At 41.4% G+C, this 27154-nt stretch overlaps 2 protein-coding genes across 2 annotated transcripts in view; both read right to left on the bottom strand.

The window, feature by feature from the left end:
* Nucleotides 1–161: 161 nt before the first annotated feature.
* On the bottom strand, nucleotides 162–21973 carry rbm38 (RNA binding motif protein 38). The gene is made up of 4 exons (XM_004546215.2): nucleotides 21432–21973; nucleotides 19858–19981; nucleotides 16573–16627; nucleotides 162–1681 (listed from the first exon to the last, which is right to left on the bottom strand). Exons 1-4 carry the CDS (start codon nucleotides 21651–21653, stop codon nucleotides 1330–1332), a joined length of 753 nt encoding a protein of 250 aa, XP_004546272.1. The 5' UTR covers nucleotides 21654–21973; the 3' UTR covers nucleotides 162–1329.
* A 3705-nt stretch (nucleotides 21974–25678) lies between these two features.
* LOC101481031 (nuclear receptor coactivator 3) overlaps nucleotides 25679–27154 on the bottom strand; it is a 62644-nt gene continuing 61168 nt past the window's right edge. Inside the window, exon 23 of the mRNA XM_004546213.3 lies at nucleotides 25679–26428. Coding sequence (XP_004546270.2) covers nucleotides 26417–26428 — 12 coding nt within the window. The 3' untranslated portion in view covers nucleotides 25679–26416. The remainder of the gene's footprint in view (nucleotides 26429–27154) is intronic.

Raw genomic sequence — 27154 nt, 5'->3', positions numbered from 1 at the left:
TTAACATATTTGTAAAATCTATTGCCTTCAGCGGGTTTCCAGTTCACCAGTGTAAAGCAGCTCAATGACATAATGAAATGTAAATTTTCCATGCTGCTGGTGTATGTACTGTCCAGAAGTACTCAGATTTGACCTGCTTAAGAAAAAGATAGCACATCTCATTTAGAAATATTCATTTTATTTTTGCATATTTGTTTAAGATGTGATGTATGGCTTGTTTTAAGACTACTAAGATGATGCGGCGGCACCAGGAAACTGCAGTATCACGACTAAAGAATCTCTCTGATTTCTGCATTCGAGGAAAAAACAAAAACAAAGAAACAACTCTGATCAGTACAAGAGGCTAGAAAAGAAGCTCAGACCTGACACCAGCATATACTGCATTATACCGTATGTCTCTCACTCGCTGACACTCACAGAGACCAAACATGGACATACACACACTTTTGGACATCCACATCCAAATACATTTACCTGATCTGTATTGACACCTAAGTAACTGAATAAAGACCGACTCCGAGGATGCTTTTGCTGCAAAAGTTGAGAAAGCCTACAAAGCAGCTACAGGAACTTCATGTGATGGCTAATATGCTTGAAGTGTTAAGAAAGTTGATCTCAGAGTGACAATCTAGCAGTAGCATTACACAAAAATATTACACCAGTGTTGTCTACCTTATTAATGTTCCACCTCTGTCATTAATATTGCATATTCTGTGGTAATTACTACATAACAAATTGCCAGCAGTGGAGAAAACGAACAAAAGGGAACACAATAAACATTTTGTTTGTTTCACATGTGAGACTAATAAAAATGACAAAATGAACTAAGTACAGAGACAGATCTCTAAGGCCATAGACAGAAAGTTAACCTTGAAGAGGAGGTAATTGGAGCTGTGTTTCTGAAGGAGGAACTGACTCCCAGCTTGGCTAGAGCCCAGCATTCAGCTCAGTACCTTTGGAAAAACTGCAGCCACAGCATCATGTCAAACATATTTTCTCGTTGTCTTTACCCCGAAGTCAGACTGCCTCCGAACTCAGCAGCAAGAGAAACATCCAGAAAATTACCAGTCGTCTAATTCCAGTCTCTGAGTGCTGCCACTGATGAAAAACATTCAGAGTGTATGCTGATGACAATAGTAATAGAACGTTTTCTTTAACTATTACAACAACAATAATAATAAAAAAACAGGAACTAGAGTGCTCTTGAGAAGCCCTTTTGATTATATCACACTCTCTTCCACTTCTAGTCTCATCCTGATGATGTCACGAGTCAACAGTCACGCTGTTTCGAATCATCAAGTCAGCAGCTGCAGCCATGCTCAGAGCTGCTCACTGCATGCGGTCTGGCTGGTGCAGAGGGTAGTGGAGGAAGGCCTGCGGTGCAGCAGACACAGCAGTGAGTGCAGCTAGGGGAGGATGGATGGCAGCCGGAGGGGTTGGTGATGCTGTGATAGTGGGCGCTGGCGTACTGGGGGAGAAGGTGTAGCTGAGGTAGCCAGCGGAGGGTGACGGCGATGGGGTGTAGGGGTACTGCTCCAGTCCTGTGGAGGCATAGGGCGTGTAGGTGGGGCTGTAGTCTAGGTAAGGGGAGGTGAGAGCCGCTGCTGTCGGGCTGAGGTGAGAATGGAGCAGCAGGCTGGGCTGGAGGAACGTCTGGGGGTAGACGTACTGCTGAGTGAGCCTGGAGGGACACAGAAACACATGTTTGGTTAGCAAATATTAAGTAATTCATTATCTGGTTTTTACAAAACGGTAATTAAATTACTAATTATTGCAACTCTATTACCATTTCAATTATTTATCATATAAATATTAATTTTTTAGTCAAGAAATCAATTACCATATTGTTCTATAGTAAAAACAGAAATATACACTTAATATGCTTAACACTAAAGCACACATAATAAAATAAACGTGGGACTTCTCGTTTTTAATGTGTTTATATATAAACATATAATATGTTACACACATTTTCTCATGATCTTTCAGTAAATTCTTTAAACTCAATCACTGAAATCATTAAAAAAATTACACTGACTGAAGCACAACTGTTACAAGGATAGGTCTGTAGGACTTTGTTGAAAATTGTCATATCATTTGTAAATGTAACTGATGAGTCTTTATTTATTGTTTCATTATCGTTTATTGTTAAGATCACTCATACCTGTTTAACAGCATCTTTTGGGGTTTAAGAGTTTTGGGGAACTCTTTGGGAGTCATGTGAAAAAGCAAGTTTTTATGGAATTTTGCAGCCTTACTGCTTTCATAGTAGATAAGAGGGAGAGTATGTGCCAGGTGCGTGTAATTAAGTGCATTTGATCAATAAATCAATCATCAATAAATGTGAGAAACTCTTAAAAAGCAGAATTTTGGGTAGTTTGCTAGTCTGCAGCATTCAGCTGTATGTCAACCAAATGCCACAATCTTCCCAGGAGTGGATGTCCCATCAAATTCACTCCAAAGTCTGACGATACAGTGCAGTCAGTCAGGCTCTACAGGCATCGGTTAGCATGTTAAATGTTAAATGTTAAAGTTAATGATAGCACAATCAGATAAAGACTGAATAAGTATTATTTGTTTGACTGACTCTGCCAAGAGAAAGCCTCTTCTCCCCATAAAGTACACGGCAGCAAAGTTGCTTCTGAACAAAGCAGAAGAGTTTTGGAAAGACAAGACCAAAGTGAAGATGTTTGGCCATAATGCACACCACCATATTTGAAGCAAACCAAACACAGCATATCAGCACCGCCCTGTGTTCATATCAACACCTCATTTCAACTGTCAAGCACACCACGGTGGTGGTGGGGGTGATGGTTTGGGTTGTTTGCACTCACAGCACCTGTACACCACGTTGTCATTGAGTCGAACACGATCTCTTCTGTATACCGAAGTATTCTAGACTCAAATGTAGGATCATCTGCCTGAAAGCTAAAGCTTGGTCCAAATTGGGTCATACAACAGGACAATGATCCCAAACACTGGCAAATCTACAACAGCATGGCTGAAAAAGAAAAGAATCAATGGCCCAGTGAAAGCTCATATCTCAGCCTGGTTTCCTCTGTACGCCACAGTAGGTGCTAGAAAAGAAACTTAAATGACATTTTAAGAACTATTGTCCTCAGTTTCTGCGTTGGAAATTATAATTATTTCGGCTTCTACTGTAAATCAGTTGATATTAGCATGTTAGCATGCTAAAATGCTAAACCTTGCTAATGCTAAAAATTAAATAATCCAGCATGTTTTTCATTGCTACTGTAAATACATTAGCATCACGTACTACAAACACATGCTAACTTATGTAATTTGTATGCAAGTCAGTGTGTGGTCTGACATGTAGCTTTGCTTGGCGTTAAGTCTTATTTATTATATCTTTTTAAATGTATATCCTACAAGTTGCACTTGATGTTAGTGCAGATGTCTCAAATTAGCCTATAACGTTATAGTTTCTGGGTCTTTTCTGCCAATTTTAAAACCTTTTTTCATGCAACAAACAAACAAACATACAAATAACCAAAAAAAACCATTAAGATATAGAGAAAAACAATAAAAATAATGTAGGTCAGTACATGTTTTGTATGGGCAGAGTGGTTAGCAAAGACAAAAGATGAAGCTGAAATTCCTCTTGAGACTTAAAAGATTGTCGTAAAAATCACACACACAGGCCTGACAACATCCATTTCTGTCTGAATATCCAATGGCAACATCAGGGAAATATGTGTGCAGAGCTGCCACTCTGTATATCACTGAGAGGTCTGATTTTTAAAGCGATGGTAATACGAGATGCTCTACGTTCACAGTTTCTTTAGCAAATGCTCATTTTCTCTATACCCCAAATACTGAGTCCTACAAAAGGTTCTCCTCCTCCTTAAAAAGCAATTATCAGTTCTGCTCCCTTAAAATAGATCGCCTCCCTTGTGTTTAAGTTTAATTAGCACACTGCCTGAAAAAGGTTTAAAAAAAAAAAAAGACGCTTTGATCCTAATGAAACATTTAGGTAAGAAACACTAAATTGCAATAAACTATTCTTATCGGGATTGGCTTATGTTTCAAAAAATCTGTTTTACTTCCAAAATATGATTTCTGGATTTGACACCTCACACACACACACACACACACACACACACACACACACACACACACACACACACACACACACACACACACACACACACACACACACACACACACACAAGCTGCCACAATAGATGCATGGTATGAGATTGTCTGCACTTGGAGCCACAACAATAATGAGAGAAAAAAGCGCTCCACTGTCCTCTTGTATTCAATCATGTCCTTGCCTGAGGCTGCCCACTTAACCTGAACATCCTCAGTTACATCTGGCAAAAGCAACAGCGATCATATCAAAGGAACTAGGTTATGCTACGCTGCTTAAGTAAAAACAACAGAACATGACAGTGTTTAACACTACAGCCTGCAGTCAGAGTCATTAACCTGACAGTAACCTTGTCACTGCGTCTGAGCAGGTGATCGGAGCAGTGAGAGGCGGTCTGCCGCTGCTCCTGCTTACCCCTAAACAGAGAGAGCGAGCAGGGATCAGGTGTGATTACACAACAAACACTGAGTCTGCACACAGCCACTGTGCTGTATACACAACACACAGACACACGCCAGTATGTGCAGGATAGCTGCCAGTATAAATACAGCATCCATATATTCATTTTAAGCATTAATCAAATTGAACTCTTCTTTTGAACTTATTTTAACTTATCGTGCCCTCTGATTGGTCACGCTAAACAAAATCCACAAACCTGTTTCCCCCTCATCACCAGAGCTCTAATGCTAGATAGCTGCAGGCTTAGTCTGATTGGCTGGTGTAGGCAATAGAAAGAAAATTTGATATATATTTTTTTCAACTACTGCTGATTCATGATTTCTGAAAGTTGTTTTTGTTTTTTATTTAACTAGTTGTGCGGCTGAACTGGACAAAAGGACCAAAAGAAGAACGATGGGTAAATAAAATACCACTAAAATACCACTAAAGGCAGTATAAGTGAAACTGATTCTGAGGTCTGTAATTCAGTTGCTTCTTGAGACTACGAGACTGTCCATGACCATTTTCATGGTTTTGGATTTGTTAGTTTTCCATCCTTCCCTCCCTTATTATTAGTCTCATCTGCGCTGTCTTTCACGGGTATTTCAAATTAACCAGCCACCCTCTTCAGTGTATATCCTTCCTGTGTTCCACCTGTGGCTTTTCAGATTTCCTGTGGGGTTTTGGGTTGTTTTTTTCTTTTCTTGTGTTCATTGGTACTTTCCCACAGATGACCTTTTGCCAGTTTTTGGACCTTGCCTTCGCTGTTTGTCCTCACTGGCAGCCTTTAAGTTTAAGGCCACTGCCTGTTTTTGAAGTTGGTCTTTTGGCTTTTATTCCTGCTTCCTGGTGTCATGCATACACAGGCAGTGTTAAAACATTAACCACAAAAATGTGGGATATTTTCTTATCAGGTGTATTTATAAATTGCAAATATGTGACTCCTCTACTCTGTTGCTTCTTTAAAACCCCTGAAAACCATTCCTTTTCTTCTATAATATTAAAAACTCATTACTAAATTAAAAAGAAAAAAATGAGTTTATAATTTATTAAATATCATTAAAGTTTGATTTGAGTCTTACAAAATTCTGATTTGGTAACTTTTTACAAACTTTACTCAATTTTTTTAAAAAAAAGGAAGGAAGGAAGGGCCAACAAAATTGCTGAAGTTCTGGCTGGCACGACGAAGATCATCATCTGCACGGTTTCAACAACATATAAAGTCAAAACAAAGCTGAAGCTAGCAGCATCCTGCCTCCTCGACCCCTCTCTATCCCATCTCATATCCCCCCGGAGCAGAAGTGCAGTGTCATTCCCACGGCTGTGTGCCGCTGCCTGCCTGACTGATCCAATGTGACAGTGGCATCGTACGAGTGGGAGCTGTGCCTCGCCTCTCTTCTCCCCGTGCCTGGCATCATCGCATCACTGTCAAACACACATTTATACATGCGCACAAACACGCACAAACTCAAAGGGGACGTAGACAGGCACGCAAACTCTAAATTACAGCGCGCACATTGAATCACACAGTCGAATACGCCACATCCCGAAGAAGTGAACACGCAGGAAACGTAATATATGCACACACTTAACAGGTTGTGTGTAGTTAGTTAAGCAGCTTAGAAGAGTGTGTGTGTCGTGGGGGGAGGGGGGGGGGGGGGGGGTTCAAGCATGGCAGGACTAATTGGCGCAGCTGCATGGGTGTGCACTCACTAACAGACCCATGAGAGCAGAATAACCTCCACCGACTCTGCTCTCCCTCCCCTCTCTGGGTTCGCTCCCTCACAGCCATCTTCCACGTCTGCACTCCCCCTCGCTGTCCTTTCTCAAAACCAGGCAGCGCCATGAAAGAGAGAGGATGCACTGACCAAAGAGAATAAAAACCCAAACATCCATAAAGGGGTTTATTTGTTTTTTGAGGGGTTTTTTTGTTGTTGCTGAGGTTCAAGGTCGGGACTCCTTAGACGAGGAACGAGCGATGCTGAGAGGTGAAGGATCAGCCATCATATCCCTCATGCCTTAGGACAGCCTCGCTTATAATAGTACAGATGAGAGAAGTGAGGAGAGTGAGTCAGTCAAAGACACAAACACACACTCATGGAGAGACACACGCATGACCCTCCATCCTCTGTCGATAAACACACACGCAGCTCGAGGGGGGGTGAGTGATAGAAAGGCCAACATCAGCGCCGGACACTCAGCTCACATGTCAGCAAGCAAGCAAGACATTTAAATCTGATTCATTCAAATAAGGCTGACACGGAGAAGAAAATGTCAAAAAAAGGAAACGTCTCCTGACTTCAACCCATCTCACGCCTGAGTTTTAATCCTGCACATGTCAGTCTAATGAACGCCATCTCACTTCCATCTGACGTTCACTTGTTGCACGAATAAAAAAACATTCAAAATATCCTGTTCCGGACCTGCATTTATATACTTTAACGGCTTTAACTTTTTCCAGGTTTAAAGCTTTCATTTGAAGTTATTTGTCAGCTTCCTAATGACATCAAATATAATCATCAAGTAAATAAGGAGCTTTCAGGTCCCCGTTTGCTTTTGATTTCAAGATTTCAAAGGATGTTACATCAGTTTTTTTTTGCCTTCAAGCCATGGCTTCTTTCAAAGTAAGCCCAAATTCATCCATAAAGAAAAGAAAATGTTCAGAACTGTCAAAATGATGTAAAAATTTTACTTCAAACACACATCCAATGAATTGTTCAGAATTTTAATGTGAATGTACCCATTTGTAAGGGTTATAAAGAAGATATCGAAGATATTTAACTCAAAATACATGTTTATAACTTTTCCTTTATAGATTACTCTGTGTTGATACATGTAGCTGGTTCTCAGTGTAATACTGAGAAAACCTGTTATGAATGAAACTGCTCGCTGTTAAGTTATGTGTAGTCCCTAATCTTGCTTCCTCAGGCCAGTGTCTGCAGATGTGTGCACATAAAGTGATTGACATTCATCATGTTGATAAATGAGAGAGTACAGACCATTTGTGGTTGCTCTCTAATGTTGACACAGAGCTAAAATGAACTGTGGAGACACACTTAAGCAACTGTTGACAATCATATTCAGGTAGGCCGTGGAAGTAAAGCTTTTAACCTATGTGGCCGATGTGTGCCGAGAAAAAATCCCCAGCAGCAGCAGCCTGAACCGTTGATACAAGGCAGCATGGATCCATGACTCTACCTTCTGAATGTGACAGCAGAAACTGAGATTCATCAGACGAGGAAGCATTTTTTCCATTCTAGCTGACAGGAGCGGCACATGGTATGGTCTTCTGCAGCTTCATGTGCAGTTCACTCAAGAGATGGTCTTCTGCACACTTTGGTTACAGTGCTTGTTTATTTGAGTTACTGTCCAGAGATGTGGCCATTTTCCTCTGACATCTAGCATCAACAAGGGATTTTTTAGCTGGAGAACTGCCGCTCACTGGATATTTTCTCTTTTTCAGAAAAACCTAAAGATGTTTGTGTAGGAAAATACCCGCAGACCAGCAGTTTGTGAAATACTCAGACCATCCTGTCTGTCGCCAACAACCTTTGTCATTCTGATGCTCAGATTGAACTTGAGCATGTCGTCTCTTCATAGCCGCATGGCTAAATGCACTGAGCACATGATTGGCTGATTAGATATTTGCGTTAATGAGCAGTTAAATGGGTATACCTAATGAAGTGAGCGTATTTTGAATATTTTAAATAGTTGTTTATAGCAGCTGGAGCTTCACAACCATAATTGGGAACTTCACTGAGAACAACGTTTGCTATTTTTCTGCTTTTTCTGCTCTGATTAAGACTTAAACCAATAGTTATTTTCATCAATTTCCTAGAATAACCTTCTGGGTGAGTACAATCCCCATTAAAGTCTTCACAGTGGTTTGTTTTAAATTGTTTGCATGTTCAGTTTACCCCTATGTAAACCACAGAGAAGCAGCAAATCCTCACAACTAAGTGGAAGTAATTTACAATGAATCAATATCAGTGGATGGCTAATCAGTTAATTGTCTGACGGTGGCAGCTGTAGCTCTGAGCAGTCATAGGATTACTTTACATGATGCAAACACAAGACATGCCTTTCTCTTGTCACATTTCTGGCAGGTTGGCAGGTTTTTGCTGTGAGGCGCCTGCAGGAACACAGAAGTGTTGATTTAGCCTGAAATGCGAAGTCACTGCTCATTAAAAACTGGCCTCGATCTATATTTTATGCACTTTATTTGTCAGCATCAAGGCATCAGTGGGAGACAGAGGATGGGAAGATGACTTTAGTACTTAAATGCACATCAGAAGAAAAAAAAAAACATAACCCGATGTGGAAGAAGTGGAAAAAGATGCAATCAGAGATCAAAATGTGTCATCTTTTAACAGACAACTGTGCTCTGTGTGCTCTGAAAAGCTTGCAACACCATCTCTTTACATTTTTTGTTAAATGAGGCTTTTCATCCAACAGAGGTGTCGCTCCTAATTGGGTCCCTGGGTAAGAAAAATATCCACCTGAGGGTTCGCCGTCTACCTAAACCCCCCTTCAGAGAAAGAGTGATGACTGCAGACTGAGAGGAAAGAGAAAGAAGGATTATTTAAAGGGGGAAGAAGACAAGAGGAAGAATGGGAAAAGAAAATCAGACAGGGAGAGATACGGAGTTACGGATGTGAACATATTAAACAAGTCGACACGTTGGCGCCTGCTGAGGCCGTTCACTGATTTCCTGATGTTTCATTGAGGAGCGTTTTATAATAAACGCACATCACACGACCCTGAAGCTTCACTGAACCCAGCCACAACTTCATCCACCCACAGGTGTGCTTTAAGTCTATCACCCCCTCCTCCCATCCTCTACTGCTCTGTTCCACTGCTTCAACAGGAAGTCCCCCCTCCCTTCCCCCACGCCTCCACCTTAAATAGACTCACCGCACATCCATCTCCCTCACCCTCCTTTATTTTCACTTAAAAGAAATTAAAGAGCAGAAAAAAAAAGAATCTCACTTCTGCCAAGCAACCGCATCGATGTTGCTGCAGCTTCTGGGTGCTGAAGGCAGACAGCAGGCGGCTATGGGCGACAGACGCCTGCCCTCCTCCCTCATATGAGAACATGCTCCCCCACAGCCCTCCACCCTAACTCAGCTGTACCTCAAAGCCACATTTGGCATCAGTCTGTCCTCTGTCCTCTAAAAACTTAAAGCAAATATGCCAAAGCAGCAGACAGCGAGTTGCGCTTTGTTTGAGTTTATTTTTGATATTTGCTGTTTACTGTGTGAGTTTGTGTGAGCAGACAAAGGAAGAAAGCCCACTGGGAGCCCCACAGTGATGATGGTGAAGTGGGAACAGGGGGCAGCAAAAGGCATGGGGATATATTTAGACGAATCTTATGTCTAGTAGTTTGACGTTTGGGAAAAACATGTTTGTTTGCTTTTCTCGCACTGAGTTAGATGAGAAGAATTTCATATCTGTCCCTTAAATATGAAATGACGGCCAGCCGCTGATTAACTTTAAAATTCACCCACTAGCTCCTCTAAAGCTCGTAATTATCATGCTAGAACTTGTTTAAGTTACTGCTCTGAGCCAAGAAATAGTCTGATTTGAAACACACCTGGTAGGTTTTTATCACTGGAAGGGAGCTGTCATTCTGGCACATAGATCCTTGTTTTTGCTTTTACAGAATTTTTAATTAGTGACATTTAAAAGTGCTTATAGGTGGACTTTGTTGACAAACCCCCACTTACCACTTAAAATGATAAGAATAACCTTTCTGCTAAAGGAATATGCATAATTTCTTATCACTGAAGCCTCCTTGACTCACTGGTTCTTTGTTTTAATAAATCACAATAATTCACCATTTTTTTCAAATTCTAATGAAAGTGCATTCAAAAATAAATTATAAACTACATTTTATCACAATTACAATCAAAGTTGGAGCAGATTTGTCTGTTGCACAAGCATGAGCGCAAAACATTTGAAAATCTTCTATTGTCCAATTTTGGTGAATTGTGGTCTCAGTTTCCAGTTCTTAGCTGATGAGCTAGCTGACTTGGTGATATGCATTTAAAGATTCTCTCCTGCCTTCCCATCAGCTTGAAGCTGTCTGGCCATTCTCCTCTGACCTCTTTCATCAACACGACATTTTCACCCAGAGAACTGGTGCTCACTGGATATATTTTCTCTTTTTTTGGACCATTCTCTGTAAACCCTGGAGATGTTTGTGTGGTAAAATCCCAGCAGATCAGCAGTTTCTGAAATACTCAGAGCAGCCTGTCTGACACCAACCAATATGCCACGTTCAAAGTCACTTAAATAACCTTTGTTTTTTTCTCATTTTGATCCGATGTTTGAACTTCAAGCAGCTTGTCTTGTCCATGTCTACTTGCCTCAATGCACCGATTCGCTGCCATATGATTGGCTGATTATCAACTAGTTGAATGGGTGGAACTAACAAAGTGTATATTTGCATACACAAATGCAAAAATGCAGAATAAAAAAGAAACTGTGACAACGGAAACATCTTACACACACAAAAAAGATCCCAATCAGTTCAATAAATTTAAATATGAAGATCATTAGTTAGGGAAAACAAGTCCTAGATTTATAATCAGAGAGAAAAGACACCCTCAGTTAAAGTGAAAAACGGTGAATGCCCAACTATCTTGTGATTAAAGACTGGAAAAGCTACTGTTCTTTCTCAACAGCATGACCCTGTTTAAACTTTGGACTATTTCTTTTAGTTGAGCCTAAAATAAAAGTCCTTCATGCAGCCAAGAAATGTTTGAAACTGACTGCAGTCATACTGATCATGTCACAGACACATCGAGCCTCGGAGCACAGAGATCTGAGCTGGGACAGATGTGCCCTTTGCACGTAAGAAACTGAAAAATCTAGACATTACTCAGGCTGCAAGGTTTATTTATCCCCAGTTTAAACATGTAATTTCTGTCAAAACTGCTCTCCAGATTAAACAACTTCTCTCACATTTGTTTAAAGAGTCAATATTAGCTCAAGTCTCCTTCTGTCTGCTTGTTTCACTGTGCTGGATTCAGAACAGTAGCAGTGGTATCCTACATTCATCAGAACGCCCTCCTCAAACAGCAGATTTGATTTCTTATCTGCACCAAAGAGATAAAAATCGACGTTAGCGGTAATAGCAGTAATTCAAAAATAGACAGTTTCCTGTTGAGAAAAAGGCAGTAACCTGCAGCTGTGGTGCACTGAGACCTCCTGAGGTTAACGCTGTGGCAGACACTGGTATTGCTTCTTCTTTTGCAACAGATTTTTCCCTAAACACACCCTCGAACAATGAAACTCAACTTTGTTTACAGTGTTGGAGAGGAAAAAACAGAGGGGAATGCTCAAAACGAATGTATTTGTTTCACTTTTTTTCAGCACTGACATGCACACAGTTGTTGCACACATGAGATTAAAAAAACCTGGGTGGTTGAAATCAAAGCAGAACAGGCTGAGATATCTTAAACCAAACCAACAATATTAGTCAGAAATTAGTCATCTTTGTCAGCTATGACACAAAAACAGCCCAGCATTTGCTAGTTTCAGTTCTCAATTGTGACAATTTGCTTTTTTTTTTTTTAAATAGCAACTCTTCAAAATAAAAGCCCACTCAGTAGTTTTCATTGATCTGATGTTTGGGAAGCTGGAGTATCATCCGGTCGTCGGTTTGAGTATACCCTCATTCAAATCTAATGCTTTAAATAGAAAAAAACTATAAAATATAAGCGGCTCATAGCAGGTCTTAAAATTAGTAAATACAATCTAAGATTAACTGTAAAATATTAAATATTAAACTGCTATTATATGACATAATGTGAAAAACTAAGTACACCCTTACTGGTTTCATAGCAATTACAAGACGGACGTAAGAGCGGCTTAACAATTTGACAGTCTGGAGTGTTCAGATGTGCGTTAACACAATGCCAAGGAGTAAAGGCATCATCAGTGATCTTAAAGAAGCAGTTGTTGCTGCCCTCTAAAAGTCCATCATTCTACAGCGGAAAAGATTATTCACAAGTGGCAAACATTCAAGGCTGCTGCCAGTTTTCCAGGGTCTGGACATTCCAGCAAATTCGCCATCTCTATTAAAGCAAAGGTTTAGGCAATTTGCTGGTCTGGAGCATTCAGATGTGTGTTAACATAATGTGCCAATAATCTTCCCAGGAGTGAACGTAACAACAAATCCAACTGTGAAATGCTCAGAGAAACTGCAAAAAAACTAAGATTTACATCTCAGACTCTACATGCCTCAGTCATGCCTGGCGAAAGTCCATTTTCTCTATATAGAATCTGGCAACACAGCTTAGGTTTTCAAAGTTGAATCGGAAAACAACACAATAGGAACAATGTCCTTTGAACAGACGAGACCAAAGATGCCATGATGCACACTGTCACATTTAGAGACCGGGGGGGATCTTGGCTTGTTATGCAGCCACAGGACTTGTGAACATTTCAGCCACCTTTCAGTTGACCATGAACTCTTGTATGGTATTCTAGAGTCAAACGTGAGGGGATCTGTTCAACACCTAAACATTGGTCTGTGTGATGGCGACAGGAAAATGATCCCAAACACACCAAAAACTCTAGAATAGCCCAGTCAAAGTCTGCAAATCTCCATAAAGTGATGCAACAGACAGTTATGCTGATAAAGGTGGCTCTATCTATTTAATCATGGAGTGCTTTGTTTGTTTTTCACACACTGCTTCTGCATTTTTGGTTTAGTTTGTGTTGAATAAATAATGACACACTCTAGTATGACATGTTGTTGTTCTTCACAGGCTGCACTTACCTAATTTTAAGAGATGCCAAGGGCCAGATGATGTTTTATGTCCTGATATGTAAGATGACTTTACCTTGACTGTGTTTTAGTATTTTACACCACAGTGTGAAATAAAAAGTATAATTCGATAATTAGGTTTAAAATTACCTGTTGGTGGATTTTGTTAACAGACCAAACAAATGTGCTTTTTAATCCAATGTTTCAGTTCATACTGACAGAAAACAGAAAGTGTTCTTGCTTCACCTCATATGTCTCATTTATTTTCTTCACAGATGTCCCAATAGTTTCTCAGCAAATTAAACCGCCACCTGCAAAACACACACGCATTACACACTGCCTGAATTTGGAGGTGTTTTAACCCTAACAAACAAAGTGCCACCTGTGGTTTGTGTTTGCCTTTGGGCTGTGCCAGGTGATGTTTTCAGCTGTTTTTCTTCAGTCTGAGGTGTCAAACTGTGACTCTTCCTGCAAGCAGAGATTAACAAAAGACTCCCTCTGCGTCAAATCTCCTCTCGCACTCTGGGAGACTTTCTATCAACCCCTCATCACTCATTCATAGACTCATCTGGGTCAGCCTCAATTCCCTCATCACTCATTCAGAAATTGAGGACTGCAATATTAATAGCACTCAGAACAGTTGAGGTTTTTAATGGACTTTTCTGTAGCCGCAGGATCGGAACGTGTCAGCCTTCAGAAAATCAGAGCGAAGAGATCATTTCCAAAACGCTACATCCTGTAAATTCCTTAAAATACCTCTAAAATATAGAAGATCCCATCGCTAAAACTTCAGATTTGTGACAGCCAAAGACCAAAATAGCAGCTATTTGATTTTGAAATGAAGCTCAAAAAGTCAATAGCAGCGCCAGACACACAAAACAAAATCAACAACTGTGACAGTTGGTAACATCTTCTCCTAAGATCACCTCCTCACCGGCGATACACCAAACATCTGAGTCAAGACTAAGTAGGTGTTGACAGAAGAAGAAGAAGAGTCATCCATCCAGTCATCAACAACAACACATCAGCTGGGTTCAACCTGCACCGTCTCTCTACTGTCTGCAGCAGTCTATGATATGAGTCACCCCCCTTGTTTTACTCAGGAACTGAGTCATTAAGATTTCCTTTCTTGTTCACACTGAAACTCTGGGACACTGAATGAGAACGTCTGTCACCCGTGAATTACACAAACCCAGAAAGGTTTGATTCTTTCCAAGAAACCAGCACCAGCTCACCAGCACGATACATCTGTTGCCATTCATCTCTTTAGTAATTTGGCATTAAATCCTTTGTACTCTGATACATGAGATATTGACATACACCGTGACGTTGGAAACCAGTTGCAAAACAGGCCTTTTTCCTGACTTAGTGAAAGTGTACAATATTTCATAAGAAACAACACCTCTGATCAGGTGCAGGGCTGAAGCATCAGTGTGCAAACATCCACACAGATTATAAACTACTTAAAGGGAAATTAAAGTGAAACCGAGTGTTAAAAATACTTAAAAGTGTTTAGTGCAGCTGCTGGCTGTACTTATCATACTGTATTTTCCCCATCTTTTTAACGCTTCTCCTATTCCTGTCCTGGGGTAGCATGTTTGTGTTGGTTAAAAACTCTTTCAGTAGGCAAATACCTAAATGGACACAATTGCAGTGGCATCATTTAATCATTATTTGCAAGATGTGTGAATTTTGAGAGAGTAATCTTGTCAAACATGGAAAGTTCTGTAATAATGTTTGCAGCGTTTGATTATGGTAGTTGCGCTAACTGTTGCATGTTATCTAGGGTTGTGCCACAGCGTACCATCCACAATAATTCCAGCACAATGTTTCAGCATAAAAAGTGTCATCTCATGATACCAATGGTATAGCAATGCCATAGATTAAACATCCCTAACACGCACAAAAGCAAAGCCCAGACATGTCTGAGAGGGAGAGCAGGAGTGCTTAAAAAGGGAGCTACCTAAATTTTTGGAAGTGGAAGGTGGAAGTGGAAACAGCAAACTTGTTTCAACATTTGAGGCAAACATAAACCATTAAATAAAACCAGATTATGAAGGGCTAGGGTTATGAGGACATGTTAGCGGTTTGTGTTGTGCAAGCCAAAAGTAAACAACTCAACCGAGCATCGCTGGAGCGCTTGCTAGCTTCACTCCATATGACAGGAAGACCAAATAGTGTTGAGCAGTTGTGTTACACTTAAAACTTCAGGGAAAACACTGCCTAGGCTACATTTGTGCTTACATTTGACTCACGCTGTGTCACTGGATATTTTATTGTGTCACTACTATTGCGCTATAATGCTGCTGTCTTGTCACCTTGTGGCAATAAATTCACACTTCAAATAAAGGCAGTCTGTCATCAGCGTCAGAATCACGGTGGAAAAAAGGGATGCAAACTGCCCTTCATGTTGTTTGCAGTAATAAATGCTGCTGCCTACAAGCTTGCTGTATTAAATAGACACCAAATAACATAACAACACGTAAAATATCTCTGCCTCCATTAACTAGAAGGCACTGGTGTTGCTATATGTAGTGATGACAGACACTTGCCTTTCTCCTACATCGAGGGTCAGCATAACAACCAAGATTAAACTTTTATTGATTGTTATGGGTATCCATATACACAGCTAACTGCAGTGAGCACAGTAAACATGTTAGCACCTGCATGTTTATAGACTCTTGTTTTTCCGGTTTCCTGCCACAGTCTCTATCTTGCAGCCAGTTGGGATCATGTTCAGGGTTTTTAAAGGGTGTTAAAAACACCACTTTCTATTACACAACTACACAGTGACTCATGAGTGGCACTACGGTGATGCAATGAGACCTCTGTGTGCACAAATGTGAGGAAGCGTGTGTGTGTGTGTGTGTGGAAGTGGGAGAAAAAGAAGGGATGGGGGAAGTTTGACTAAAAAGCTTGTTGCCTCAGTGAAGCCCAACTCATGCATGAGTGAAATTCGGAATTGAGCTTCTCATGGGTTTAATGGACCAGAAAGAGAGAGAGAGACAACAGAAGACATCAAAAGCCAGTGCACCGATATAGAAACGGGCACAGGGTCGAATACATTCTGGAGGCGCTGCAGAGTGCCAGCGACTACCGAGACCTAAGTGCAGAAAAGGAGCGAGTGCTCACAAATGTCAAGGGCGGAGGAGTGAAATGTATTGTGTTGAGGAGGAGGAGGCAGGTAAGAGAGAGTGAGAGAGAGAGTGTTGGAAACAGTGGTATTGATTCTTCCCCGTCTTACCCATACTGCCTCTGAGCCCACGTAGGATGGACTTGCTGAACTCCAACAGAAAGACCTGCAGACAGAGACAAAGACAAAGAGAGAGGCAGCGGTAAGGCGGGATATTTTAGCTACTGGCTATACAAACAACAGAAGAGACGGGCAGACAAGGACAGAGCTGCTCTCTCCCTCTCTGTCTGTTTTTTTCTCTCTCAGAGGTTAGCATGTATACGGGAGTATCACAGACCGACTGTTATTCCCCCAGCATACACACTCATACAAATAATGATGCACTCTATTGCTCACAAACATCTGTGACCTCCCTGCCTCCAGACTTCATCGGGAATCAGCTGAGACTGAGTAAGAAAGGAGAAATGTATCCTCCTCCTCCTCCTCTCTGCACCTCCTCTGACTTCATCTTTACATTCCTGCAGCTATTTATTCCTTCCCATTCCTCGTTTTTACTGTACTGACATGACTTCATCAGCCCTCCTCCTTCGCCAGGACAAAGAGGAGACAGGCACACTGTTATTTGTTGCTCTTAACAGTCCCGTCCCCTTCTTGCTCTTTTTCGCCTTCTCCCCGCTCTCCTATTCTCTCGCTACTCTCGCACACAATAACAAAATACCAAGCGCTGCCATCTCCCATCAGCTGCATGCTTGGGGAGTTGCGTCGCAGCCCTCGCCCAGAAATAAGGACACACAGTCAGTTGTTGTTGGCACCGCTGTTTGTCAATCACACCTACACTCTATGGCATTTCAGCCAGCACGCTTTAAACGGAGTAGTGAGGGAGAGCTGCTGTCAAGGTCTGGTGTGCACCCAGATGTTGAAGGGGAAGCACAAAACATGTGCGGTGGTGGTTATCTCTGAAAAAGCCCAGCAGCGCAAAAGCTTGTGCGTAAACTCAAGCACACAAGGAGCGAATGTATGGTGGGAATAAGCAGCTGGCTGGGGCAACGAGCATGCCAGTGGTCGTCCATGATTTATCCAACTAATGTCACATTTAAGCATATATTTATATTTTTTGTGATTTCTCTTGTCCTCCACAAAGCTCTGGGTCAACATCCCTTTCAGTAAAATGTAAATATGTAGAGATTTGAAGCCTGCTTGAGAGCATTTGCTGCCTTTGTTCATTCAACAACGTAGAAGGCCTTTAGCTGGTTAGAAGCACACTTACTGTAAATCAGTCTGATCCTATTCAGAATGTGCTGTTTACATGGGACACAAGAAGACTTCATATTTCAACAGTATCCAGATTTTTGATTGTCTACCTGCAGCTTTTTTACATTTCACACGACAAACAGTGTGCTGGATTCAGTTTCTCAGTAAAGGAAACTAAAAGTAACAGTACACTTTAAGGCTTACAATATTCTGCTTCCTTTATACTTCCCTATTATGTTTTTTTATTTTAATGTAGTTGCTAACTACAAGCTGTGACAGAATGAGGTAAAACCTGAATAACATGTTTATAACATGCAGTTTCCCAATCTGCCAACACGTACCCTGGACATGTGATCATAACCAGGGTCTTCATGCAAATAAGTGTTATTCCAAGCCTTCCGTGCAGACTATCACAGGCTGCGATATTCACCTTCATGATCTATCATATTCACATTATTCTTTCAGTAACGTCCGTGTTCGTCAACATCCACAGAACGGTGGCTTGTGAATGAATTTATTCAGCTGGCACCTGGTACCCAAGCATTGAGTGCCAGCTGCTTGTCTTCAGCTGGCACTCAAGGCTTCGACTGATAAACAGTGTCTGCTCTTGAAGTGATGCCCAATTTATGCTTCAGCGGGAAATCTAAGTCGTAACCTACGACGTAACCAAAACCTCCAACGTAGCCTGACGCGCACCTCCCGAGTAACATAACTACATGTCGTGTTGAATCAGCCCGCAGCTACTGTGATTGGCCTGTTCAGCATTGTAGACGCCTCCTGTAGATTTCTGGCTACTTTTTTCTCCAATTTTTGAAAGTTTTTATTCACTGAGAGAATAACAATCATCATCTCAGTATGAGAATTAATAACCACAGCGTTGGTATAAGGACTTACGAATGTTGGCAAATTCCTAGAGAAAGATTCCTGAAAGTAACAGAATGGATATGGGGGAACGTTTGTCTCTGGGAAAAAAACAAAAAAGAGCAGAGACTGCATATGAAACACCGTCAGCCACTTACATGGGCTTCAGAAAGGTTCCCCTGTGCTACTGTCACTGACTAATTCTGCCCCCACCCCCATATAATCTAGAAAACTAAGTATTTGTTGTGGCTTACTATACTGTAAATCTCAAACATGTTATCTCTTCCACGTTGAAGTCTTTAGAAGCCACTGCCTGTCAATTTGCTACATTATATCCCTTTTTTCCACTAATCCAATTCAAGGTCAAAGGCTGTAGGAGAGGGTACATCCGAGACAGGTCGCCAGTCTGTCACAGAGCCACCACAGGGTGACAGACAACCATTCACGCCTACGGTGAATCACCAATTAACCCAACATGCATATCTTTGTACTGTGGGAGGATGCTGGAGAACAGAGAGATCATGCAGGCCTCAGCAGGCTGGTTGCTATGAGGTGATGGTCTTCACCTACACGCGACCATACTGTCCTCAAATTACTAAATTATATTTTTTAAATAAGCCTAGTGATAGTGCACTGTGGAAACCTCATATACCTTATTTGGTGCCATAAATCCTTAAAAACATTCAAGAAGTTTTTAAGCCAGTAGTGAATCTCAGATGCGCAAATACAAGTGGTCCAAACTGCACTTCCACAAAGCAATATTTTCTACTTTTTTAAGCAGCAGCACTCAAAGTCATCCAGAGGTGCACGATAAGAGCCAAATTTAAATCAACTAAGATTTTTGTTTCTCGTGGTTGCAGGACCCCTGCTCTAAATAAGCATTTTTTACAACTTTTTGTGCCATTCCCAACTTGAAACGTCAAGAAAGTCACGTCTAACCTCCACAATTTTTATCAATCTTTACCAATAAAAAAGTATCGAATTAGAATTTCACACTGGCATCAGCAAATTAGTTTTTTGTTTTTTAAAAAAATGTTAAAAAACACACTTATTCAAATGAGTTTCACTTCACGTTTTTTATTGGTTGTCCTTCCCCTGCCGGTGGTTGCATGCACCAGTTGTGGGAACCACTGCTCTAAATACTCACCAAACCACCAAAACCACTCACTTAAAGCTCACCTTTTCAAACCTTCAAATAGCATTTGATTAAAAAGAAGCTCGGTGCTACCTCTTGTTTGATGAGTTTTTGAAGAAAGAAAATAGACGCAGATTAACGATGCTTACTTGACTGTGAGCTGCGAGGTTTCGCCCCCAGGTACGCCAGGTTCACATTGGCCTTCCTGCCGTCGATGATGGGGTTTGCGTCTTTGCACGCACGCTCTGCCGCCCCCCTGTCCACCATGGTCACCTGTAGACAGCGTCACAGCATTGCACATTAAGACCACTCATGTAATCTCTTAAACCGACAAAACTGCAACGCATGAAAGCTTCTCTACAGTCTGGATGCCAGCATGAGCACTCGGATGAAGCAACACAGAGGGGTGACCCTAAGGATGCTTCTGTCCTCGTCTCCTTAATCTTTTTTTTCTTCCTTTTTTTGCAGGACAGGACACTGACTCCACTACATGAAAGGAGAAATGAGTGTGTTTTAAAGCTGCCAGTGGAGCTTCAGCTGTGTTGGTGTGGGTTGAAGTGTAGGAGGCAGACTTTTTTTCCTTCACCCTGGCCTGCCAAGGATGAAATGCTAGAATCTACCTTGAGGGACTGAGTTGAGGAGTGGGCAGAAAGAAACTGGGAAGGGGTGATACAGGTTAGCACACACACACAGAGTGCAGTTGCACCACAATGCAGAACCACAGCTGCAGGCTCCACTGCCAGTAAGTGGAACAGTGAAAGTAAAACAGCTATGCTTGCTTTCATTTTACAGCATCAGACTCTGGACTTTTATGCAAACATAAAGCAGTGAATGGTTTTTAGATCGCTGTGGTTCAAGAATTAAGACCTCTAAAGAGACGTCAAGTATGAAATGAGCACGCTGCTACCCAACTCTCAAAAAAGGGAGGGGGGGGAGCTCAACACATGGCTGCTTCAGCTGATCAGCTCATTGGCTGCGCAGTAGGTAGAGATAATCTGAAGTTCAATACACATTAACTCAAAGTCACTCAGACAAACAACCAAAACCCAACCTGGCAGAGGGGGGAAGGGCTGTGAGGGAGGAAGTCAACATGAAACTGCTGCAGCCTTATCTTGCAGAGCCAACTGACATGTCACACCTCCGAGTCCAGGGACCCCCGTCTCCCCACCCTACACACACACACACTCTCACACACAAACACAAACACACAGACGACACAGACATCTGCCCACAGCTGCAGCAGCTTATTACCAACTCAAGTGTATCTGTGTGGGTGTGTGTGTCCTTGTTTTGTGTCTGTTCGAGCTTCCATTTGTACTTGGGGAGAGTGGAGATAATTGATGACACACTTATAAGTTATAACCTGCTTCTCATGCTTCTGGCATGTGACTGTCACCACCAGACACGCTGCACATGGCTCCTGCTTGAACAAAGTGGCAGTGTCTGCAGCGTGCAAGCCCGAGACACACACATTAAAAAAAGGTTCCGATGAAAAACATAAGAATAATGTAATTAACTATTAAGATAAAGTCACTTTAAACTGATTAGCAGCTACAACAGACGTGGGCTACTGTGCTTTAAGCGCCCTCCGTTTAATTAGATTGGAAGTTGCTGATAAAACCTTAATTAAACGCTCTTTTTTGCTTTGTTTATTCACTCTACATGCGTTGAGTTGCTCTCTGATTCTAGCAGAGAAAAGGCAGATGAACTTAGATCGACTCACAAAGCCGTATCCTCTGGATTTTCCCGTCTGTTTGTCCGTGATCACCACTGCCTCGTCGATGTCCCCGAAAGTCTCGAAATATTTCCGAAGTGAAGCGTCGTTGGTGTGATAAGGAAGCCCGCCGACGAAAATCTTGGTGTAAGTTGTGTCTTTTTCCATGGTGGGGTGCATTATCTCTAACGGAACCCCGACCAGCTGACCTAAAAACAGCGGTGAACTCATGCGGCTTGAAGATAAAGAAAAAAAAACGCAACACAAAGGAAAAAACAAAAAACACAACACGACAGTAGCGGAAACTTTACGCTCTGTGGTCACCGACAGCCTATAATAACGCCAACAGCGCGTCCATGGCTTGACTCGCAGCCCCCGGTTGCCTCACATATACCGCTTTTAGATGTGTACTTGTCTTGGACCCTCTTGTCTCCCGTCCCTGGAAAAAAAAGGCAAAGTCTCCAGGCTTGGACAGGCGGTTACATGCGCCCACTCTGTTTCTGGTCCAATAGACGAGCGGTGCGTCTTTTCCTATCCGCGCATCCCTCCTCCTGCTCCACCCTACCCCCTGCCGCCACACACACACACACACACACACACACACACACACACACACACACACACACACACACACAGAGGAAACCCCCAACTTGGTCAGTGAAATGATGAAACGGAACAGCCGGATAATTTGGGGACCAAATGTCTCCAGGAAAAACCGGATCGTGTGCGCGCCTGAGAATGCGTTTGACTTGAAGCTTCGGAGAAAGTTGGTGCGAGGAAAACAGTGATGAGAATGACAATTAACCAAAAATACACATAAAACCGGCAGTTTGTAAAAAACTTTGGACTTTTTCGTATGGCAAGATTCCCACAGCATGGCTTTAAGGAAGAATTATTTTGAACTAAAGTTCGCAATTAAGGTTTTAACAAAACCAGCCTCCGCGAGTGAAGCAGCCAAAAATGGTGCTACTGTATAATTTACAAGAGATAAAATACTATTAAGGAAATTTGTTCTCGATTAAGCTAAAATATGCCAAGTTCCTCACCCACTACAAAAGCTCTAACTGTCCTGACTGTTTGAACCAAACTAACACTCCACAGAAGTGCTGGCGGCGCTGTGAAGCAATTCACTGCACCCAATAGTTCCCCATTCTGAGTAACTTCATTAACATGCATGCGCTGGAAGTCATCCCCTGGAAATCATTAACCGGTGGACGAAGTTTCATAAAGAGTATAGGAGACCTTCACATCTCCAACCTGCTGATCACCCATTTCTCCAACTGAAACACTGCGTATTTATTTAACCCTCTGAGGTCTGAATCATCAGAAGTAGTATATTTTGCAGAAAGGCAAAAAGGACCTCGCTGTAAAAACTGTAAATATTCTATGGAGTTTTTAAGGAGTTAGAATGATTTTTTCCTTTGTTCATAGATCGATAAGAAGTGGGAGAATAATCTAATAAAAACAAAACTTACATATTGTAAATGGCTATTGGTTACAGATGGCGTGATTGTGTGATGATTCAGAGCTACGAGGGATAAATAAAATCCCTCGTAGCTCTGATTGATTGTTACGTTACCTTAAAACTGAAGGGAAACGTTAAAAAATGCTTTGCATTTCAGACTTGCAGTTGTTGGAGAATTTAAAAGGGTGAATGAGTCACCCCACAGCAGCAAGTCAATCAAGTGAAAGTTATTTAAAGCTCTAAAAGGCGGATAGAGTCTTTTAAAGTTTCTGTACAGTAACAGAAGCTGCAGCACTCGTGGGGATCGGATGGCCTTGCCTGATGTGTGTGTGTGATCCTTTCATTAGAGGGTGGGGGTGGATAATTAAGATGAGGGAAGAAAGCGGGATGATACATGACAAAAGCTCACACGTTTGAGAGAGCGGCGGGGCTCTTGCAGGAAACATCCCTGCAGATGAAAGCGAGACGTAAATGAGAAGAAGCTCTCGTCTTTTGTTTTAGAGGAATGGCCACCCAAACGCCCGAACCCCCTACTACATGTTGATAGCTCTCATCCACACAAAGACACACTCACCTTCCCTCCTCCACACAGACTCACGTCTCATTAATACTTGGACCAGAAGAACGTCTGCTTGTAACATACACTTGTAGCTCCTGAAAGGCTCAGATACTGCAGCAGAAACACAGTTTCAGCGCTTTCTGTAAGTCTGGATTGTTGCTGCAGGGCGTGAAGACTGATGAGTCGTGCACAAAAGCAAACACAGCAGAGCCACTGTAATGTTTAAATATAAATTTGTATTTACATCAATATTAACATCAAGAAACAAGGTAAGAAAAATGCAACAGTATTTTACATCCTGTATTAATGACTGTATGATTCCCAGATGTGTTTTCTCTTTTCTTTAAGCTCCAATGAAGCACTGAGAGGAGTTCCTTTCCGTTAAAGCAGAAACACAGATGTTTTGTTTGAAATGTTTGTGGATAAGTCTTTCATATTCTTCATCGAGAGACAAGGGTTTTAGAAAAAAAGAAATCCAGGCTATTATTCTGAGACATAAATGACATCAATCATGAATGAAGCCTCCCTTTCCCAGCTTAAAAACATTCTCCTGTGTGAAATTTGCAGCACCACGATTCAACTGGCCATAAGGTCTACAGAAAGGAAGAAACGATCACAAACAAAAACCGAAAGCACCTCAGCAGAACCAGACTCATGTCTACTCTATTTCATACAGATGGGGGATATAATATATGCAATTAAACATATTCAGCTCAATGTATATTATAGGTAATGTGCAACAGTAAAAGCACACATGAGTACTTGCACAATCTACATCAGGAACTGTGTCTACGCACTGCAGAATGACAAACAGAAATCTTTGGGTTGAGCGTGTTTTCAAAGGTAGATTTCTCAACAGAAAGTTCCACAGGAAACACATCAGAAATAAAGTTCAAAACTTGAATGTAAAATTAAAAAACACCCTGCCAAGACAGAGGCAGATAATCAGGGGATTTAAATCTCCTTCCTTCTGTTTGTTGCTTTCGTCATGATTAAATATCTGCGGACAAACCGCACAGGCTTACGGACACAGCGGGACTGATTTCCAAAGTCTCGTATATGAGGCTGAACGAAACTGAAAGCACAGAAACCTCAGGAGGGGAAAACAAGTCAGAAATGGAAGCTTGAGGTTAAGTACAGAGAATACACACCTCACATACCGGTAAGACATCTGGGCCTCTTGAAGCCTAACACAATCATGTGTCAACTCTTTTTATATAGGCAATTGTTTTGTTTTAATTAAAAGAAATATAATTTACTTAAAAAAAAAAAAAGTTAACCCACTAGCACCTCTTTAGCTAAGACTATGTCCTCGGAAAAATAAAGAGAAATTCTTGATTCGGAAATCACAAAATAAAAATAAAGGTGCGTTCTGAGAGAGGGAAAGTGGCAGTATGAAAGAAAGTCACACGTACTGCTTACAAAAAGAGGCCCTTCCTTTCCAAACCGATGGTTAAAGTATTGAAAATAAAAGCCGAGCCATGACAGAATAAGAAAATTACACTTTTAAATATCAAGCCTTACAAGCTGTGCAAAAAACAGTATGTGACCTACAAAAGCATATATATATTTATATATAGTACATTTGAAGCATATTTACAATTCATATTCACAGACGAAAGGAAAAGAAAAGCTCCTAACAAGACACCATGTCTAATACTGCAGTACCGTCGCTTTGAGTAAACAATGCTTCAGCTTTGTCCTCAGAGGAAAACCAGGAGGAAGGATTATTGCTAGAAATATGCACACCTACACTCAAATCTAACACTTTCTTTTAAAATGTTAGGTAATCTAGGCATAATTTCATAACTGGCAATCCATTTTTGATTTACTTACTAGTAGCACTGAAAACGGGTGCAAGGTAACCAAAATATCTGAATCACTTTGAGCTAAAAATCACCTCCTCAATGTAAATGATCACCTTATGACTCTGTAGAAATATAAGTGGAGTGTTTGAATTTTAATAGAAGACTCTTTGTTCCAAGAGTGACTTTAAAGTGGCTTAAAAATTGTCATATTAATAAATCCGCACACTATATACGAGTGTATTGGATCAAATCTGTGCTTACTGCCTTTCTACTGGTTCCCACTAATGAACAAAGAGCATCAAGGTTACCCATTTCCAATCAACAGCGCCTTTTCTTAGATAGGAAACCCTGAAGAACAACGCACACAAAAATAAACAGAAGATGTCTGCTGCTATGCGTTAATTCTCGGGTAAAGGCCTCTATATTGCCACAATCCTTTTGATGTTGGCTTTTCCTTAAAGTGCAATCAGCCAACAAGGAATTCAGTCGTACTTTAGCCCAGGGGCGTCCCAGGGAATGAAACAATGTGCTACTGCTTAATCACATTCGTGTGAGTGTCACAATCTGACGGCTCGTCATCTAGAACCGCTTTGACAGAGATCCTCCAGGAGCAGCAGAAAGACGGCGGATTAAAAAAAGTCCCGAAGAGTTCAGAAACGAGAGAGCAATCTTTTCAGATCTGAATACAGCTTCATGGTACATTCGACAAAGGAGAGGATGTCACAACACGTTTGTCCACGTGGTTTCACTCGAGCGTCCGTCCACCTTCACCGCTTGGTCCGGCGAGTGCGTTCGGCGTGGGCACGCACACACTGCTCACAAAGAGGGGGATATTATACTAAGGTCCGTTAGAGGAATCGCAAAGGTGTCTGTATGACCATCGTTATGTATCTGTGTGTAAAGAAGTCACAGTGTTTCTGATTTTTTTATGTTTTTTATGATCGCTGTGTGTTTTCATGTATGTGACAGAGTCTGTGTTTCCGCAGGTTGCCAGACTGACGGTACTGGCCACGAGTCCAAAGGGAAGTTCACGCCCCCACCTGGTGGGAGTACAGCACAGCACAGACTAACATCGCCCAGTCTGCCCAACACACCCGGTGCTGCAGCCGTCTGCCGTCTCTGAATGGTGATCACAGTGAGGCAAAGGAGTCTGCCACGATGTTCAGCAGTATTTCTAAACGTACAGCAGAGGCAGAGAAGAGAGAAAGTGAGACAGGGAAGTGCAATCAACAAGTTTTCCACAAAACACCTGCTAGAAAGAGACACGACAGGTTTAGTCAAGTCTGTCCTAAAAAATACTTACATACTTATATATATAGTCATTGGTGTCTGTCATTTAAAGTGGCCGTTTATTAATTTCTGCCCTGTTGAAATTGTGAATAATGAATAAATAAAGGTAATTCTGGACTGTGACTCTTACAGAGCAAAGGTATTCTAAGACTTGACAATATAATGTTTTTCTAGTATGTGAGATACAAGAGCGGAGGTAAGAAGCCCGTTTTGACAAATATGCAACAAAGAGGACCGTCACACCTTTTCATATAAAGTGCAAAGGACTCTGGGATTTATTTGTGTTACAGAAACAAGAAGGTGGAGGCATGCATCTTGATCAAGTTAGCTTAGCTTAAGAAATCTGCACAAAGATAAGATTTTGGGCTCAGTTTGCTTCTCGGGACTTCTAGTTGGATCTTCAAAGAAACTGTAGCAGTCAGTCAGATCTGCAGGTACTTATAAGAGTTTGAGAACCATAAGTGACGACATTAATGTTTCTATACGTTTAAAATAAGCTTATAGTTTAAGCTTCACTTCCCTGTGCTGTAAAAACTATGTATACTATGAATAAGAGGACTTCTTTAGTCAGCAGTTAATAAGCCTTTAACACATATGAGCCTGTTCTTTA

Source organism: Maylandia zebra, linkage group LG20 (assembly GCF_041146795.1).
Source record: "Maylandia zebra isolate NMK-2024a linkage group LG20, Mzebra_GT3a, whole genome shotgun sequence".
Lineage (NCBI taxonomy): Eukaryota > Metazoa > Chordata > Actinopteri > Cichliformes > Cichlidae > Maylandia > Maylandia zebra.
Note: the sequence above shows the minus strand (reverse complement) of the source record. Positions and strands in the feature narration are given on the sequence as shown.